Source organism: Arachis hypogaea, chromosome 8 (assembly GCF_003086295.3).
Source record: "Arachis hypogaea cultivar Tifrunner chromosome 8, arahy.Tifrunner.gnm2.J5K5, whole genome shotgun sequence".
NCBI classification, from domain to species: domain Eukaryota; kingdom Viridiplantae; phylum Streptophyta; class Magnoliopsida; order Fabales; family Fabaceae; genus Arachis; species Arachis hypogaea.
Window position 1 is genome coordinate 43,417,860 of NC_092043.1, and position 15,883 is coordinate 43,433,742.

The 15,883-nt window shown below is 29.2% G+C and overlaps 1 protein-coding gene across 1 annotated transcript; it reads right to left on the bottom strand.

Annotated features, from left to right (window-relative positions):
• Positions 1–6,475: 6,475 nt before the first annotated feature.
• Positions 6,476–15,883, bottom strand: LOC112707616 (uncharacterized). Its single transcript, XM_025759428.3, has 5 exons — positions 15,681–15,883; positions 11,180–11,509; positions 7,316–7,835; positions 7,008–7,230; positions 6,476–6,924 (listed from the first exon to the last, which is right to left on the bottom strand). Exons 1-5 carry the CDS (start codon positions 15,881–15,883, stop codon positions 6,476–6,478), a joined length of 1,725 nt encoding a protein of 574 aa, XP_025615213.2.

The window sequence follows — 15,883 nt, forward strand, 5'->3', positions numbered from 1 at the left end:
TAATATTTTAATAATATAAATTAAAAATAATAGTGATATAATAATATATTGAATATCATAAAAAATTTAATGTAAAAATGAATGTTGCATATATTTAAATGTAATAAATAAATATTAAATTCAAAAAGATACAGAATATTATTATTATTATTATTATTATTATTATTATTATTATTATTATTATTATTATAGAAAATAAAGAAGCATAATTACAGATATCATAAAGCAAACTAACAACATTTGATGTTTTAAAAAAAAATTTTTTTTTTGGTCGGTGAATTGGATAATTCCCAATCCTAGGTACCTCAATGGATTGGACAACTTGCAATCCTAGGTACACAATATACTCACACACTCCTCATACACTTATCACATTTTTCTTCTTGATTGTAACCGGTCAGATTTGAATCTGCGACTTTTGAGGTGAGGAAGAGGAGATATGCCATGTGAGCTAAAGCTCGTTGGCTATGTTTTAAAATTTAAATCACAACAAATAAAAGAAAATAACCAAAAGAAAAATCAAAATGGGATGGTACGTACAATAAGGGTGATGATGGGAATAGGCACTAAAAAAGGGTTGCTGTCTCCACTTCCGTCCCATTTATGTCCCAAGTTTGGGATCAAAATAAGATGGCGGGTCCATATTTTCTTTCACCCATATTTTTTTTTTAAAATAAACATGTAGTCCGGTCTGTAGTCATTTGCATGAAAGATAGCACGACCCTTAATAAAAAAAAGGAAACAATGTAATCCCTAACCTTATTATTTTGAAATAACATGATTCTGCTATTAAAAAATTTGTCAAATACTAATAAAATTAATTTAGTGACAGTTTGATTTATAATTTATAGGACACTTTAAACCCTCATAATTTTATAAATAGCCAACGACCAACTACCACTACCATTAATTAATATGCATTCTATATTTCTATATTCAATATGTAGTTTTTGTGAAAAAAAAATATATTAAAATAGTATTGGATGCATAAGTTATTTTGTAATTAAGTTCAATTAATATTTTTTATTTTTTTTTCTTCAACTGATTTTTATTGTATCAATAACTCTATATATATATATATATATATATATATATATATATATATATATATATATATATATATATATATATATATATATATATATATTTGTATATATCAACTTGGTTACTAAAACAACTTAATCATATAACATCACCAAAAATACTATATATAATAATTTTTATTTGGATTTAACTCTTTTATTCACTCAACTACTCTAATGATCATTAAAAATAAATTTAATTAAATAATTATATAACATATTTTATACCAATAATATATAATACATCAACATTAAACTCTTTATTTTGCTAACCAGAATATTAAGAATAAATACTTATTTCGGTCCTTAATAATTTATTCGAAAGATTAGCTATGAGGTCCCAATTAAAAAATACCCATTTCATTTTTTGATATTTAATTTCGTAAGATTGATTAGTCCTTTTTATTAGTTATCTCTCTCTAAAACATATTATGTGACACGTTAATCACTAATATATATCTTCTATTTAATATTTATAAATAAAAATTATTTAAAAATAACTAATATTTCTTAATTTTATACAGTAAATTTAGCCAATGTATTTAAAAAAATTAACAAAAAAATTAAATATCTCTAACAATTATCTCTAAAAGACAACGATACTCTCAACAAAAAAGAATTTATCAACCTTATTAGTTGGCTCTTAACGAATAAATTTAACTTGCTATATGTAAGTTTATTCTATTAATATAAAAAAAATTATTCACATAAGGGTTAACTAATCTTATAAAAATAAAGATCAAAAGTTAAAAAATATTTTTTTTATTAAAGAATTCGTTATCTTTCGAAGTAATTATTAAAAATGAGGTCGTCTAGGGTTTTTTTCCTAACATTAATTAGGAGTGTTCGCAATGTGGTTTGGATTTGTTTTGAGTCAAAAATTCATCCGATCTGAACAATAATTTTACTTGCGATGCGGTTTGAATTAGATATTTTTTTAAAAATCCAATCCGATCCGATCCAATTTCAAATGGTTTGGATTGGATTGGATTTGTGGTTTTATAAATTAAAAAATTAAAAACATATAACAAGTCTCAACATCAAATTTTAAACAATCAACAATGACATAGCAAGTCTCAACAATATCTTAAAAAGTTAACGATAATATAACAATAGAAATAAAATTATAGGTTAGTTAAAATAAATAAATAAATAATATTTTGAACATAAAATATTTATTAAATAATAATAATACATAAATAATATAAAAATGTATAACAAATTAAATATGTTATAAGTATAATTATAATATAATAATAAAATAAAAATGTTATAGCATATTTTGTAGTTTGAATTGGATTGAATCGATTATAAAAATAAATTTGAAATTCGATCTAATCTAACGATATACAAAAAATTAGAATCCTATCAAATTTAAATTAATACAATTTTAATCAATTTTCAATTTTAACTAAAAATTAGATAAACAATTTAATTTAGATCAATTTGAATTTGTAACATTTTTTTTGTCAAGTGAATTTGTAACACTTCTAACATTAATAATATAGGCAGCGAATGGTGATTAAGTAATTGAATTTGATCATCAACTTTTGTGATGGTCTTATGTGAAATGGTTGGATTTCACTCTGAGGTGTCGTTACCACTGAACTGAGATTTTCCGAGTGCAATACATGATTGTGACACCTCAATGACAGTTTAGAAATCACATCACATGCAATGTAGTAGCTCTCATCGTACCGAAAATGATGTCTCTATTAATAATTAATTGCCAAATTGTTTAGCAAAATATCTTTATTTAAAAATAAAAGTGAACTCTCTTTTTAGTAGTAATATTACGTGCATTGAATATAAGAATTCATGAAAAATATTGTAATTATAGTAGACCAATATTATTCCACTGGAATTAAATTATTTGAATTTTAAATTTTATTTTAAAGAATAAAGTATAATATCTAATATAAGAGAAAAACTATTTAATAATAAAAAATTATATTTTATTTTTTAAAATAAAAATTTAAAATTTAAAAAATCCAAATTCTATTCTACTTGGGACATAAAGAAGTTTTCTAATGTGACATTAAATTCTGAGAACATATTACATAGAATCCAGTCGTCACCTAATAATTAATCTTCATTTCCCTTTATGTTCAGAATTCAGATCAAGATCTCACTTCTAATATTAAAGTCACATTCCTTAATTATAACAAAACAAGCATTTCAGATAGAGGAACAAATCTTTCTATGGTTCAAGCTTGTCCACTAATGTGTGTCTCTATGTACATGTGGATATTAGTGTATGCTTTTAGACTAGGGAATTAATTATAGAGAGAATGATACTCCTCTCTTCTTATTTAAATGGCACTTTTTTGTTAGTTATAAAATGTACACTTCTTTGCATACATAATTAAAATAATATATACTTTAGTCTATTTTTATCAAAATATCTACAAAAATATTATAATTTTATTAGTGATAATTAGTTGATTGGTTCAAATAATAATAATAATAATAATAATAATAATATACAATATAAATATAAAATATATTTATTATTATTGTAATAAATTTTATTTATTTTTAATATTTTATCACATAATATTTTAAAATATTTTAACTAGTTACAGAAATTTTGTATATATTTCATGATTAATAATAAAAAATAAATAAAATTTATAATAATACATTTTATATTATTATTTTAATTAACCAAATAATTATCACTAGTATATAATAATGATTATTTATAAGTATTTTGGTCAAATAATAGATTAAAGTGTATGTTATTTTAATTTTAAAAAAATATATAAAAGAAAAAAGAATATCATTTAGATATCTCATAAGAAAAAAAAATTCTCTTAATTATATTTAAATAATTTTGTTTCCAGGAACAAATTCAGATTAATAATAAGTCATCTTTTCGGTGGTCCTACATTTCAAATAATAGTGCACTTTTGAGTCATATTGCTAATTATGTTTTAGAAAAATAAACTAGAGAACCTATCATAATACAGAATCTTGGACACAAATTTCTTGAACTAATCCAATTATACGCCACTAAAACATGCAGTAGATTTTATACTACTTTACCAATGTGCATGACCCTAGGCATCACTACTTTAGGCACTTCTTGTGTATAATTTTAATTAATTAAATATATTATTTTGCAATGGTATATGGTCTTACTAATAGATTATATTCTCACAGTGATGGTGGTCAATATAGATCTCAAACCATGTATGTATTGCTAGAAGGTGGAAATTCATCTATAGTCGACTTCATATAAAGTTGCTTTTAGATAAATGACACGTATTATTATTTAATTTAAAAAAATTAATTTATTTTATACAAATAATTTAATTAAAAAAATTAATTAATATAAGTATGATGTTAAATTTTTCACAATATTTTATTTTAAAAATAAATTGACTAATTTAAATTGAGAAATTAAATTTTAATTTCTCAATTTATTTTTAAAATAAAATATTGTGAAAAATTTAACATTATACTTATATTAATTAATTTTTTTAATTAAATTATTTTTATAAAATAAATCAATTTTTTTAAAATTAAATAATAACATGTATCATTCATCCAAAAATAACTTCATGTGAAGTCGACTGCAAATAAATTTTGCCTTACTAAAATAGTCTATTATTCTTTAATTTTAGATGCACCAACCACGTTTCAAATCAATATACTTGCACTTTTGTATTAAGATTTGTTATAAACACTTTTGTATTAAGATTTGTTATAAACAATACCAACAATCAAATAAAAGGCTTTCTTTTTTATAGTTAAAAGTTTAAATAGATCCAATATCAGAGATTCTACCTTTAAACTTTTTGAAAAGTTACAAGTGTATTGAAGGAAAAAAAATATTTATAAACAACTATCGCCAACAACTATTCAAACAAGAACTATTTACACATCATAATAATGCTTGCTAACGTGGGGCCTCAAGAATATGGTTGAATAATCACATAACTAAGTATACAACAATTTACGGATTTTTTTCGGGATTAAATTAAAAAAATTATTGTTTTTCCAAAATATTAATTCCAACTTTAACTACGAGAATTTTTTTTTTTAATTCGCATCCGTTCGCCTAGTTACGCAACTAACTGCATTATCATTAGGCAATTTATCAAAGCTCGCTCCCTCTTCTGCATTTCAATAAAAGCTCGCCCAATTACCTGTATCATTCCCTTTTTCATTGTTCTCTCAAAGGAATATACTAATTCTTAGCCACCATTTCAATTAAATTCATTACTTTTTCAATAGTCTTCTTCATATGGAGTGATTCTTCAATTGAGTTATCTAAATTTTTTCTTACGATAAGAGTAACACCATCATAAAAAATTTAGAGCTGTATCCAATTGGAGAACATATCTAGAAGACACCATCTTACCATCTCTTTGTATATTTTTTTATCCATCATATAGAGACTCTCTATCTTACTGCCGGAGGGTGTGTGTAGTTCAAAGATTAAATTTTATTACTAAGAATGTTATTCCTAGGAATATAATACCTAGGAATAAGATTACTTGGAATAGAAGATACCTATGTTTGTTTATAAAATTTAATGACTTGGAATATTATGTAATAATTCTAGGAATGAATAAATTTTTGTTTGGTTGAGTTTAAATTTCTTGGTCATATTATGTAATATGTCAAAATTATCCTTACTCATTCAAATTAAATTATTAATGACTAAAAATTAAATATAAAGCTAATTAAATATTATTTTTTACATTGTTTTTTTTAATTTACAAAATATCTCTAATAATAAATTTACTAAAATACCCCTAATAATAAATATGTTTAGCTAAAATTATTATTGATTCTAATTTTTTTTAGAATTTACTAAAATACCCCTAATATCAAATACCTTTAGCTAAAATTGTTTATTGATTCTAATTTTTTTAAATTTACTAAAATACCCTTAATATTAAATATGTTCAAATAAAATTATTATTGATTCTATTTTTTTTAAATTTATCAAAATACCCCCAATATCAAATATCTTTACTTAAATTATTATTGATTCTAAATTTCACTTAATAATATGTTTAATTAAAATTATTACTTTTTTTACATTTTGAATTTACAAAAATACTTCTAATAAAAAATTTACTAAAATACCCTTAATAAAAATATATTTAATTAAAATTATTATCGATTCTAATCTTTTCAAATTTACTAAAATACCCCTAATAACAAATATATTTAATTAAAATTAACATTATCACAATTAAATTCACTAAAAAAACATTACTATTATCCAAATGAAAGTTACAAAGAAGTCTCAAAAGTAAAAAATTACTTGCACTAATAAGCATACATGTACAACTCTTATATAAGAACACAAACACATAAACAAAATGAAATCAATGTTACCACAAACAACCTCACACAGAGAAAAATTATTACAATTATCGAGCGTGATGTCTTCTCCTCCATTGGTTCCACATTTCTTGTGCAAGTTGATCTCTCCATCTACCCCAAGCATCACTTGTCTCAATATGGTGGATCGTCTCACCATCTACTCCAAGTATATTTTGATCTTCTATCTCATCAATAGGATCCACAACCATCACTCTTCTAATATGATTATGCAAAAGGCAACAAGCAGTTATAATTCTTCCTTGAGTCTTAATAGGATAAAATGATCTTCCCCTTAAAATTCCCCATCTTGCTTTCAATACTCCAAATGCCCTTTCAATGACATTCCTAACTTGTGAGTGTTTCATATTAAAAAACTCTTGAGCTGTACTGGGTTGATTATGTGGATTAAACTCACTCAAATGATATTTTTGTCCTCTATAAGGTGCCAAAAATCCTTCACAATTCATGTATCCAGCATCACATAAGTAATAATGACCTAGTGTGACATACACAATTGAACAAAATTAATGAAAGATCAAATAGTTACTTTGATAACATATTAAGGTCTCAATAAAATACCTTGGGGAACACTAAACCCATTGCGAAATAGTGCATCTCGCAATACCCTAGAATCCGCAGCTGAACCCTCCCAACCCGCCAGTACGTAGATAAATTGCATATCGGGAGCAACCACTCTAAGCACATTGGTTGTTATGTCACCTTTTCTGTTTTGATATCTAGGCTTATCAGCCTCAAGGACATTGACTTTGATATGAGTACCATCTAAGGCTCCTAGGCAATCCTAAAATCCAAAACAAAGATCAATTAACTCAATCCTAAAGAACACCAACCATATGAGATTTAACAACATTAGCAAAATAAATTACCTTAAACCATTTCCATCGTTCATCCATTTTATCCTGGCTAAATGGTTGAGGTTTCTTCAGTAAGAGATTATGACATCTCAAAATAGCAAGTAATACATCATTAAACCGCCTACTAATTGTTTCTTCAGATCTCACAAATTGTCTCTTTATTACTCTAATTTTGACGTCATGTGCTATAATATGTAAAAACATGGCAACCATTTCTTCCACACCCATATTCCTACTTGGTTCTAACCTTCCAACCCTTTTAAGCATGTTACACAATGCATGAAAGGCACATCTATCCATTCTTGTGTTTTCTATACATGCTAGATCACTAAAATAAATAATCCTATCAACACTAACATCTCTTATTACTTGCCTACTATAACTATCATTCCATTTTCTTTTCTTTTTTTTTTTCAATTGCAATATAATCAAAACATAGCAAATCATCAACAACTTAATCATAAGGTCATTCATTAATTCAAAATGTAAAATCAAGCAGGCAATAACTTTCATCTTCTGTTTAGAATCCATTCTGCAAAAAAAATCAAGCAGGACCAGTTTAGGAATATAAATAACTTTTCTTTTCTTTTCTTTCTGGTAGCAATGTCAATGCAGTAGGAAACAACCAGAAAAGACAAGTTTAGGAATATATATATATATATATATATATATATATATATATATATAAGAATATGATATATATAAATATTTTTTATTTCAAAGTTTATTTTTGTCCAAACAGATGGTGCACACAAGCTACATAAGAAAACCATGCTCATGTGAGTGATGAAGAAGTATCAGCAACTCTTGTAGTAAGACACAAAAAGATAAATATCTTACTTTTTACATTGATACAAAAAAGAGAACCTGGTCTTAACCATGCTTTATACAAATTAGAGAACTTCAATTCTAATCCAAAACACAAGCAGCCAGAGGCACTGATATACTACTAATACTAGTCTAATGAACCCACTCAAATAATAACCATAATAGCCTCATTGAACTCCCATGTCATCATAGGCCTAGCATTTTTGTATACTCATATAAAGTTCACATACATATTAATAAAGTTCACACAAGAAAATATGTTCTGCCTAAGAAGTAACTACAACAGTAACTATTTGAATTTGTGCAATGAAGATATTGAGAATAAACTGAAACATCAGAACAATGCATTTTTGAATATTTTAAATTTAGCATGTTTAATCCAATAAAAAAGGAAAAATTTTTATATTGAATTTCCAGTAATACTCAAAAAGAATTGTAAGTTAAAAGCTTAAGTTGAGGTCTATTTGAATTTAAAATTTAGTATACGAGTATGAGGTAATTTAAAAATAAAGGAAATGAATTTTGATTAAAATTCATAATATATATCAAGAAAGATAATGTTAACAATTTTTTAACAATTCAATATTGAAACCTGAGTAATGAAGTAAAAAACAGAACCCTACTTTCTTAACGATTAGTGACTCCTACACATCAAAAAACATACACGTTATGCCATATAGCTATAAGCTAAGCTATAGGAAAACAATTGCAATAATAACAATCCATGTGCTAAATGCCATGGTATTCAGAAAAAGTAAAGCTGTTTTATCAATTTTTATAAACTTGAAGCAAGGAATCACACAAGTATGAAAAGAACAGTAAGTAAAGGCCAATCACAGAATCACTGCAATCCCATTTTCATCATCTTGAAGCAAGGAATCACACAACTATGAGATATATTGCAACAAACCAACCCTCACTTGAATGGCATTTGTTCGTTCCCATCGTAAATAGTAAAAACTAGTCATAAAATTAGTAATGAGTTTTATCCAAATTTTCACAGAAATATTTTTCAGTGGATTGAAAACCAGATCGAGAATTCAAGATAGACAGATAAGTTTCTCTCAATCCATTTTTATATTTGTAGTGTGAATTTTATAATTACTTTTTCTATTTTCTATCGACAACAGGACAGTGGCACTCAACATCAATGAGAATGCTGTTCAGCTAATACAGTAAAGTGTTACTATCTAGTATCTAATACAATTGGTATAGGAAACTACAATTTGATATCAGGAAGTTCTCAATTGAAGCATATTTTATTGCTTGTTTGGTTTTATGGTATCAATTATAAACTCCCATTTAGAGTAGGTGACATGATTTTAAAACTAATTTTGTTTTGATTAATTTCAATCAAACATTTGCATCTAAACCCCTGCTTGAGAAGTGTAAAGAGGCCATAAAATGTAGCTCTATTTTGGAAAACTAGTTTCATGGTAAGTTTCAAATGCATGATACTTATTAACCAAAATCAATTGCAAGTTTCTTAACATAAAATCTAATACAAAACAAGCTTTTGCTCCAGCTCATGTTCACAAAATCAATTCCAAACAAAACAATATTTTACAAAAGAAACTACAAAGATAAACTATATAACATACAATATGGCCTTCATGTCAAGTTGTCAACACTAAGTTAAAAGAGGTTTTTGAGAAGAAGTCTACCTCAGAACCCTCAAATTTGATATACTTCACTTGATTTAATTGTTTGAGAAGTAGAAAAGCATGAAGTCCTGTTTGTGTGTCCTTCTCACATTTTCACAGAGTGATATCAGCAAAAGCATTATGAGCAGACAGTGGATCTACCAGTGTAATACTCTGTGATATAAAATCATAAGCACAGTATCTGAATCTTTTCAAATGTGAAGCAAAAACATAGATCGGACAGCTACTTGGCTTATAAGATGCAGATTCAGCTTCTTGTTTCATGAAAAAACTAAAGAATACCACAACCAATCTCTCCGTTAAAATGGAACTTTTTCTTTTAAGTGGAACCTCAGATTTAAACTATGAATATGTTTGTTCTTTAGTTCACTTTAAAAAAGAGAAAGAGAAAGCTTGACATAAAACTCCAACCAATCTAAAATTCTCACATATCAAATCATCAAAGCAAAACTGAAAGAGAGAAAGAGAAGGAAACATCAACATAACAATAAGAAAAAATGCTCAATTAGAAGCAGCAACAGCTATAATTTCTTGTTGAAAGATGGTATTGGTGCGAATTGTGAAAACAAAAAAACTTCTGTTCATAGGAAAGAAATGTTAATACGAAATAAAAGAAGTGAAAGATGGTATTGGTGCGAATTATGGTTTATATTAAATCTATGGCTTGACTTGAGTAGTGAGTCATTTATATGATGATGCAATAACAATGACTTGGAATCAACTAAACTAAAATGCAAACTCTGACTCAAATTAAGGAAGAGTACTTATTAGAGATACAAATTGCAAATTGGACAGTCAAGTCAAAATTTAATGAGATAGTTATATTACATTGATGATTCATCATTTCATTTCACTCATAATTATGTTTACTTGTTGAAGCTCGCATGATATCAAGAGCAGGATTAATAATTCTTTTGCCTGATAAAAAATCTTCTTTTGCTTCACAACTGGAAATCAAATGCATACAACACAAGTCCAAAGAAATCCCTCAATCAAGCATGGTCCAAAAAATAACAACCATAGTAGCAAACTCTCAAACACAACATTGGAGAAAATCTCCATCATGCAACTCAATGCACATACTCCTGACAAAAACATAACTAATATTTATAAAAAAAAACTTGTTTCACATAACAAAATATCACAGCCAGCAGAATCATATAACTTATTCACAAATTGAATTGATGTTTTTTTTTTTCTAAAAATCCTTTCAAACATGAATCATTATCATAAAAACAGGAATGAGTAGACAGAAAGAAGTATTAGCCCTAATCAAAGCAAGATATTAATCAAATACTATAATCAATGAGCTCAGAACTGAAACTGAAATCACATTCCAATTCCAAACAAATTAAGTTAATAATATTTTAAACCTAGAACAAACCTGTTCTTAAAAAAGATGAACAGGAACAGGAAGATGCGAGGAGGGAGAGAGGCGAGGGAGACAACACGAACACGAAGCACAACTCGAGCAGACGCAGAGGCGAGAGACGCGCGAGCAACCGAGCTCAGACGGAGGAGAGAGGCCACGCACAACCACACAACGCAGAGGATCTGAACAGAGTCGCGATGATGGCGGCGAAAACGCAGTGGCAGTGAACCGAGATGAGCTGTGATGACGAACATGAACGAGAACGATTTCCTTCTAGAATAAGAAGCGTGGGGGCCATGCAAATCCAAATCGGCGGCGAGGCGGCGCCGACGCCGGTGGAACCTCCGTGAATTTGAAGAAAAGCCTCGTTAAGGATTGGTTTTCATGGAGGAGGACTCTCTGCTAGGGTTTCATTTTGTTTGAAATGAATTGGAAAAAATCTGAAAAGAAGGGTTGGAGTGAAATTAACAAGGGTATTTTGGTTTTTTTACTTTGTTATACACATTCCCTTCCCATTGGAATCAAAGATAACCAGGGGAGAGATGGGAATTAAATCAGTGGGATTTTGATTCCAAGGAATAAAACTTGCCTGGGAATATATTTTAAAACTTTGAAACAAACATGGAAATAAGATATTCCCATCTAAACATTCCTGGGAATGCTCTAATATTCCTCCAACCACACACCCCCTGAGTGTCTAGATGTCTATCCTCAATTTTGTCAACTTTTATAGAAAAAAATTTGGTTAAAAACCTACTAACCAACTCATTCCAAGTCTCAATGCTTTTTTTGGATTGTGTTTCTAGCCATTGTTTGGCTCGATCTCTTAGAGAGAATGGGAACAATAGCAGTCAATACTTCATTGATCTTGATTGTGTCACAGATTTGGAAAAAATTAGAGATATGCTGATTAGAGTCTTCAAGAGGTATCCTATTCAACTGACAATTTTGTTAAACTAAGGTGATTAGTTGATATTTCAACTCAAAATTATTGGCATTCACAGTAGCTATCACGATGCTACTCCTACAGATTTTAGGATTGGGAGAAGTGTATAATCCAAGAGTTCTTCTGACTGGCTGGGCATTATTAGGATTGTTGATAACAATATAATCATTGTTCTCTGTCATACTGACGTCAGTTTCCTCTTCAATTTTGTCTTCAGAGTCTTTTTTAACTCTATGAGCTTTAGCTTGTTTCTTTTGTCTCCAAAGAATTCTTTCAATCTCAGGATCATATAGAAGAGGTTCATTATCCTTATTTCTCTGCATAAACACTCAGAAAACAAGAAAAGAAAAAGTGAAATTTCTTACGTCAAAGTGAAAGGAATTCCCAGTGAGGCAACTAGCAAAAAAAATAAATAAACGAAAAGATAAAAGTCTAATATAGGTAATCAACCAACTAATAGTTGTTAATCACAATTATCCCCGCCAAGGATGCCAAAAACTTGATGTGAATTTTTCAAAACCACAAACGATCGGCAAGTACACAAAGTCATACCAATTAATACCACGGGAGTGGGTTATCATTTCCACGAGGATTAACGGATTAAAAAAATAATAGTCACTTGATTATTCTAGTCAGGCAAGCACAAACTTAAAGTTTCAATAGCAAATAACATGAAAACAGAGAAGTAAACAAGACAAACAGTAAGTATTGAGAAAATAAGATGATTAAAAGAGTTAAGCTTTCAGAGATGTTGAGACTTCTGGACAAATGCTTTTCACTTTCCACTTTGATCATGCAAAGATACATCTATGGCAATTCATTAGTAATCAAACCGCAATCCTTTGGCAATTCAATTTCTCTTTAACCTAATTAATCGCTAATTCTTTAATTAATTACTTAAGAAAAGAATTGAGGTATGTTCACTGATTTTTTAAGCCACACAATTCATAACAATCTTCCCTAACTGATTCGATGCCACTTATCAAGTCTAGTTTTAAAACCTAAGAACTATGAGAATATGTTTTCGAGCTTAATTCAATTAATTAACTTTTCTAAGATATTAAAAGAATTCAAGTTAGAGAAGAATTGTTTTCCAACACATTTAAACCCTTTGGATGTAGAACGAAAATTTTTTCTTAAGAAAATATCAGTGCATTAATCAAAGGTAGAAAAGCTAGAATATTAGTCCATAGGAATCAATAGAGCTACTAACCTTAACCGAGGAGATTAACGGCTCATGCTTCTAGAGAAAGCCTAAAATTCTGTATTGTCAAAAGTGCCGAAGGATCCAAGAAACATGTGTGTCCTCTCCCTTATATACTAACCCTAAAACAAATTTCAAATTCAAAACTTAAAAGAGAATAAACTTAAAACAAAATCAAATCTAAATAATTAATATTTTTCTTCTCAAGTCCAACTTTAGATCTTTCTACTCATGATTCTCAATCAATGCTATAATTCATGAGTTTATGTTGAGCCTTGGGTAAATCACCTAAGTGTTGAAGAATTGGAAGCCTTGGTGAGTGAATTAAGGTCCCCAGGAGGTGACCCATATTTCACGTTACAGGTAAGCTTCTTCACGTTGTATGTGAGGCTTAATATTGGTCCAATTTTTTCTCTATCTTGCTCCAATCATGCCACACCTAGGTTTCCACATCTCACGGCCAGGTATTTTGGCCTCAATTGCTCTCTATTTGCTCTCCTTGCATTGCACGGCCTTTCTCTCACATTGCACGGCTTTATTGTCATGTGTATGCATGCTAGATGTGTATGCATGAGTCCCTTTTTGCGCTGGTCATGCGTATGCATGCTAGATGTGTGTACGCATGACCCCCTCTTTTCATAGCCCATGTTTGACGACTGTGCTCCCACATCCCACTGCTGGTGTTATTGTGCATACGCATGCTAGATGCATATGCTTGAATTTCTTTATAGCGCTAGTTGTGCGTACGCGCATGACATCCGTACGCATAGCACCCTCTTTGTTGTTGCATGGCTAGGCCTACGCGTTTCACGGCTACACCACAATTCAACCATTTGCTCTCTGTTTCTCCTTAGCCATGGCATGCCTTGTCTTCTACGTCCCATGGCCATTGTGTGTCTTCGATTGTGTGTACAGGGAGCTATCTGTTTAGTCCCCTTCATGTGCTTCTTGTTCATGATGAATCATAGCCTCTTCTTCCTTGATCTTTGTCAATTATCTTCCAATTTCTCCTATTTCAAATAAATTCAACTAACTCAAAGTAATGCTAATTTAACCATAAAATCATTGCTTTTCTAACAAAAATTCTTAGCTTATTGAATGAAATTCTAAAGAAAAAATATTAATGATGCAAATGCATCAATATGGATGATAGAGCAGCCGCTAATGTAGCCTCCATTGATGCACCAACACTGGGCAAAAGACATAGGAAGATCCGTTCTCCTGGTCGCGAGACAGATGGTTTTCATGCCACCACCAAGGCAAGTACGTGCTAGGCGAGGTGGTCGACATTGAGCTTAGTCATGGTGCATGTTAGTATATGTATGTATTTTGTTAGGTTATTTTATAGGACTCAATGACTCATCGTATGTTATCTATCAGTACTTCTTGTTAAGATTTATTTTGTTATGTTACTATATTTATTTTGTAAGCACTTTCATGTTATAAATCCTTAAGATAAACAACAAAATAAACATTGTAAAAATTTTAGCAAATCATAATAACTAACAAAGTAAACGTTATAGAAATTTTAGCAAATGATGATAACTAACAAAATAAACATTTACAGAAAGTAATAATATCCAGTGCTGACGGTTGCCAGAAGTGGAAGCATTTGGATCCAACGCGGTGCAAGTCCTCCGTGTATGACCAACCTGATGACACAATCTGCATATCTTCTAAATGGTCTCCTCTATGTCATCCATGTTGTTACGTATCCAAGTAGATACTAGACGACCTCTCTTCACTCGCATCATCCAAGGATTAGGCAGGATATGAGGCCCATCATATGCTGGCTAGTTATCCTGATGATCAATCGGTCTGAACTTCACTTTGTAAACTCTGAAAATAAATTTCATAAGCAATGTGCCATCTTAGAAGATTGCCATAAGCAAGGTGCCTCCATATTTACCATACAAGTGAGTACCACCAATGTAATTTAGTGATGTGCAGTGCTTGAAAGTTTCAACATATGGTGAAAATGTTCAAAACACTCAATGAAACATAACATTGTCCTTATCATCGTGGCTTGGTAGAGTTACAAGTTGAACCCATGTGTCTATGTGATAAAAATTGTTAGAAGTTGGTTTGTTTAATACTGCATATAAAACTAAAGACAATGTAATAACACACACCTAGTAAGTACATCTCCATTGCAAATAGCTACCTAGGAATATCATTGTATGATTCCTCCCAATCTCTATATATTGTAGCAATTATCCTGTTCTTTGCAAGCCAAACCTTTCTATAGGATGTTTTGTAGCTAAAGTGGATCTCAACATATCCTTTGTGAAATCCTTATGCTAATGGTTGAATCGACTTTTACCATTGTAAAGATAGCTTGAGCTATCACTTTCGAGTCTAACCTTCTATGATCTTGCCTCGTCGATGTTTGCAGACAATAATGAGGATCATTGTATCTCCTCACATCCCATTTTTTCTGCTTTCGACGATAAGAAACACGTATGCTCCATTGACAACCTGTTCCAAACTGAGTGTACTGAACTGAATATTTCCAATGGTCATTCTCTAATATCTTATACTCTATGGCCCTCCTGATGCTATTCAT

Coding starts and splice junctions, on each gene's coding strand:
- LOC112707616 (XM_025759428.3), bottom strand. CDS start 15,883: ATGAATAGCATCAGGAGGGCCATAGAGTATAAGATATTAGAGAATGAC. Junction 11,510..15,680: donor ACGAGGCAAGATCATAGAAG/GTTAGACTCGAA, acceptor AAATTCACGGAG/GTTCCACCGGCGTCGGCGCC. Junction 6,925..7,007: donor TGGGTTTAGTGTTCCCCAAG/GTATTTTATTGA, acceptor ATGTCACACTAG/GTCATTATTACTTATGTGAT.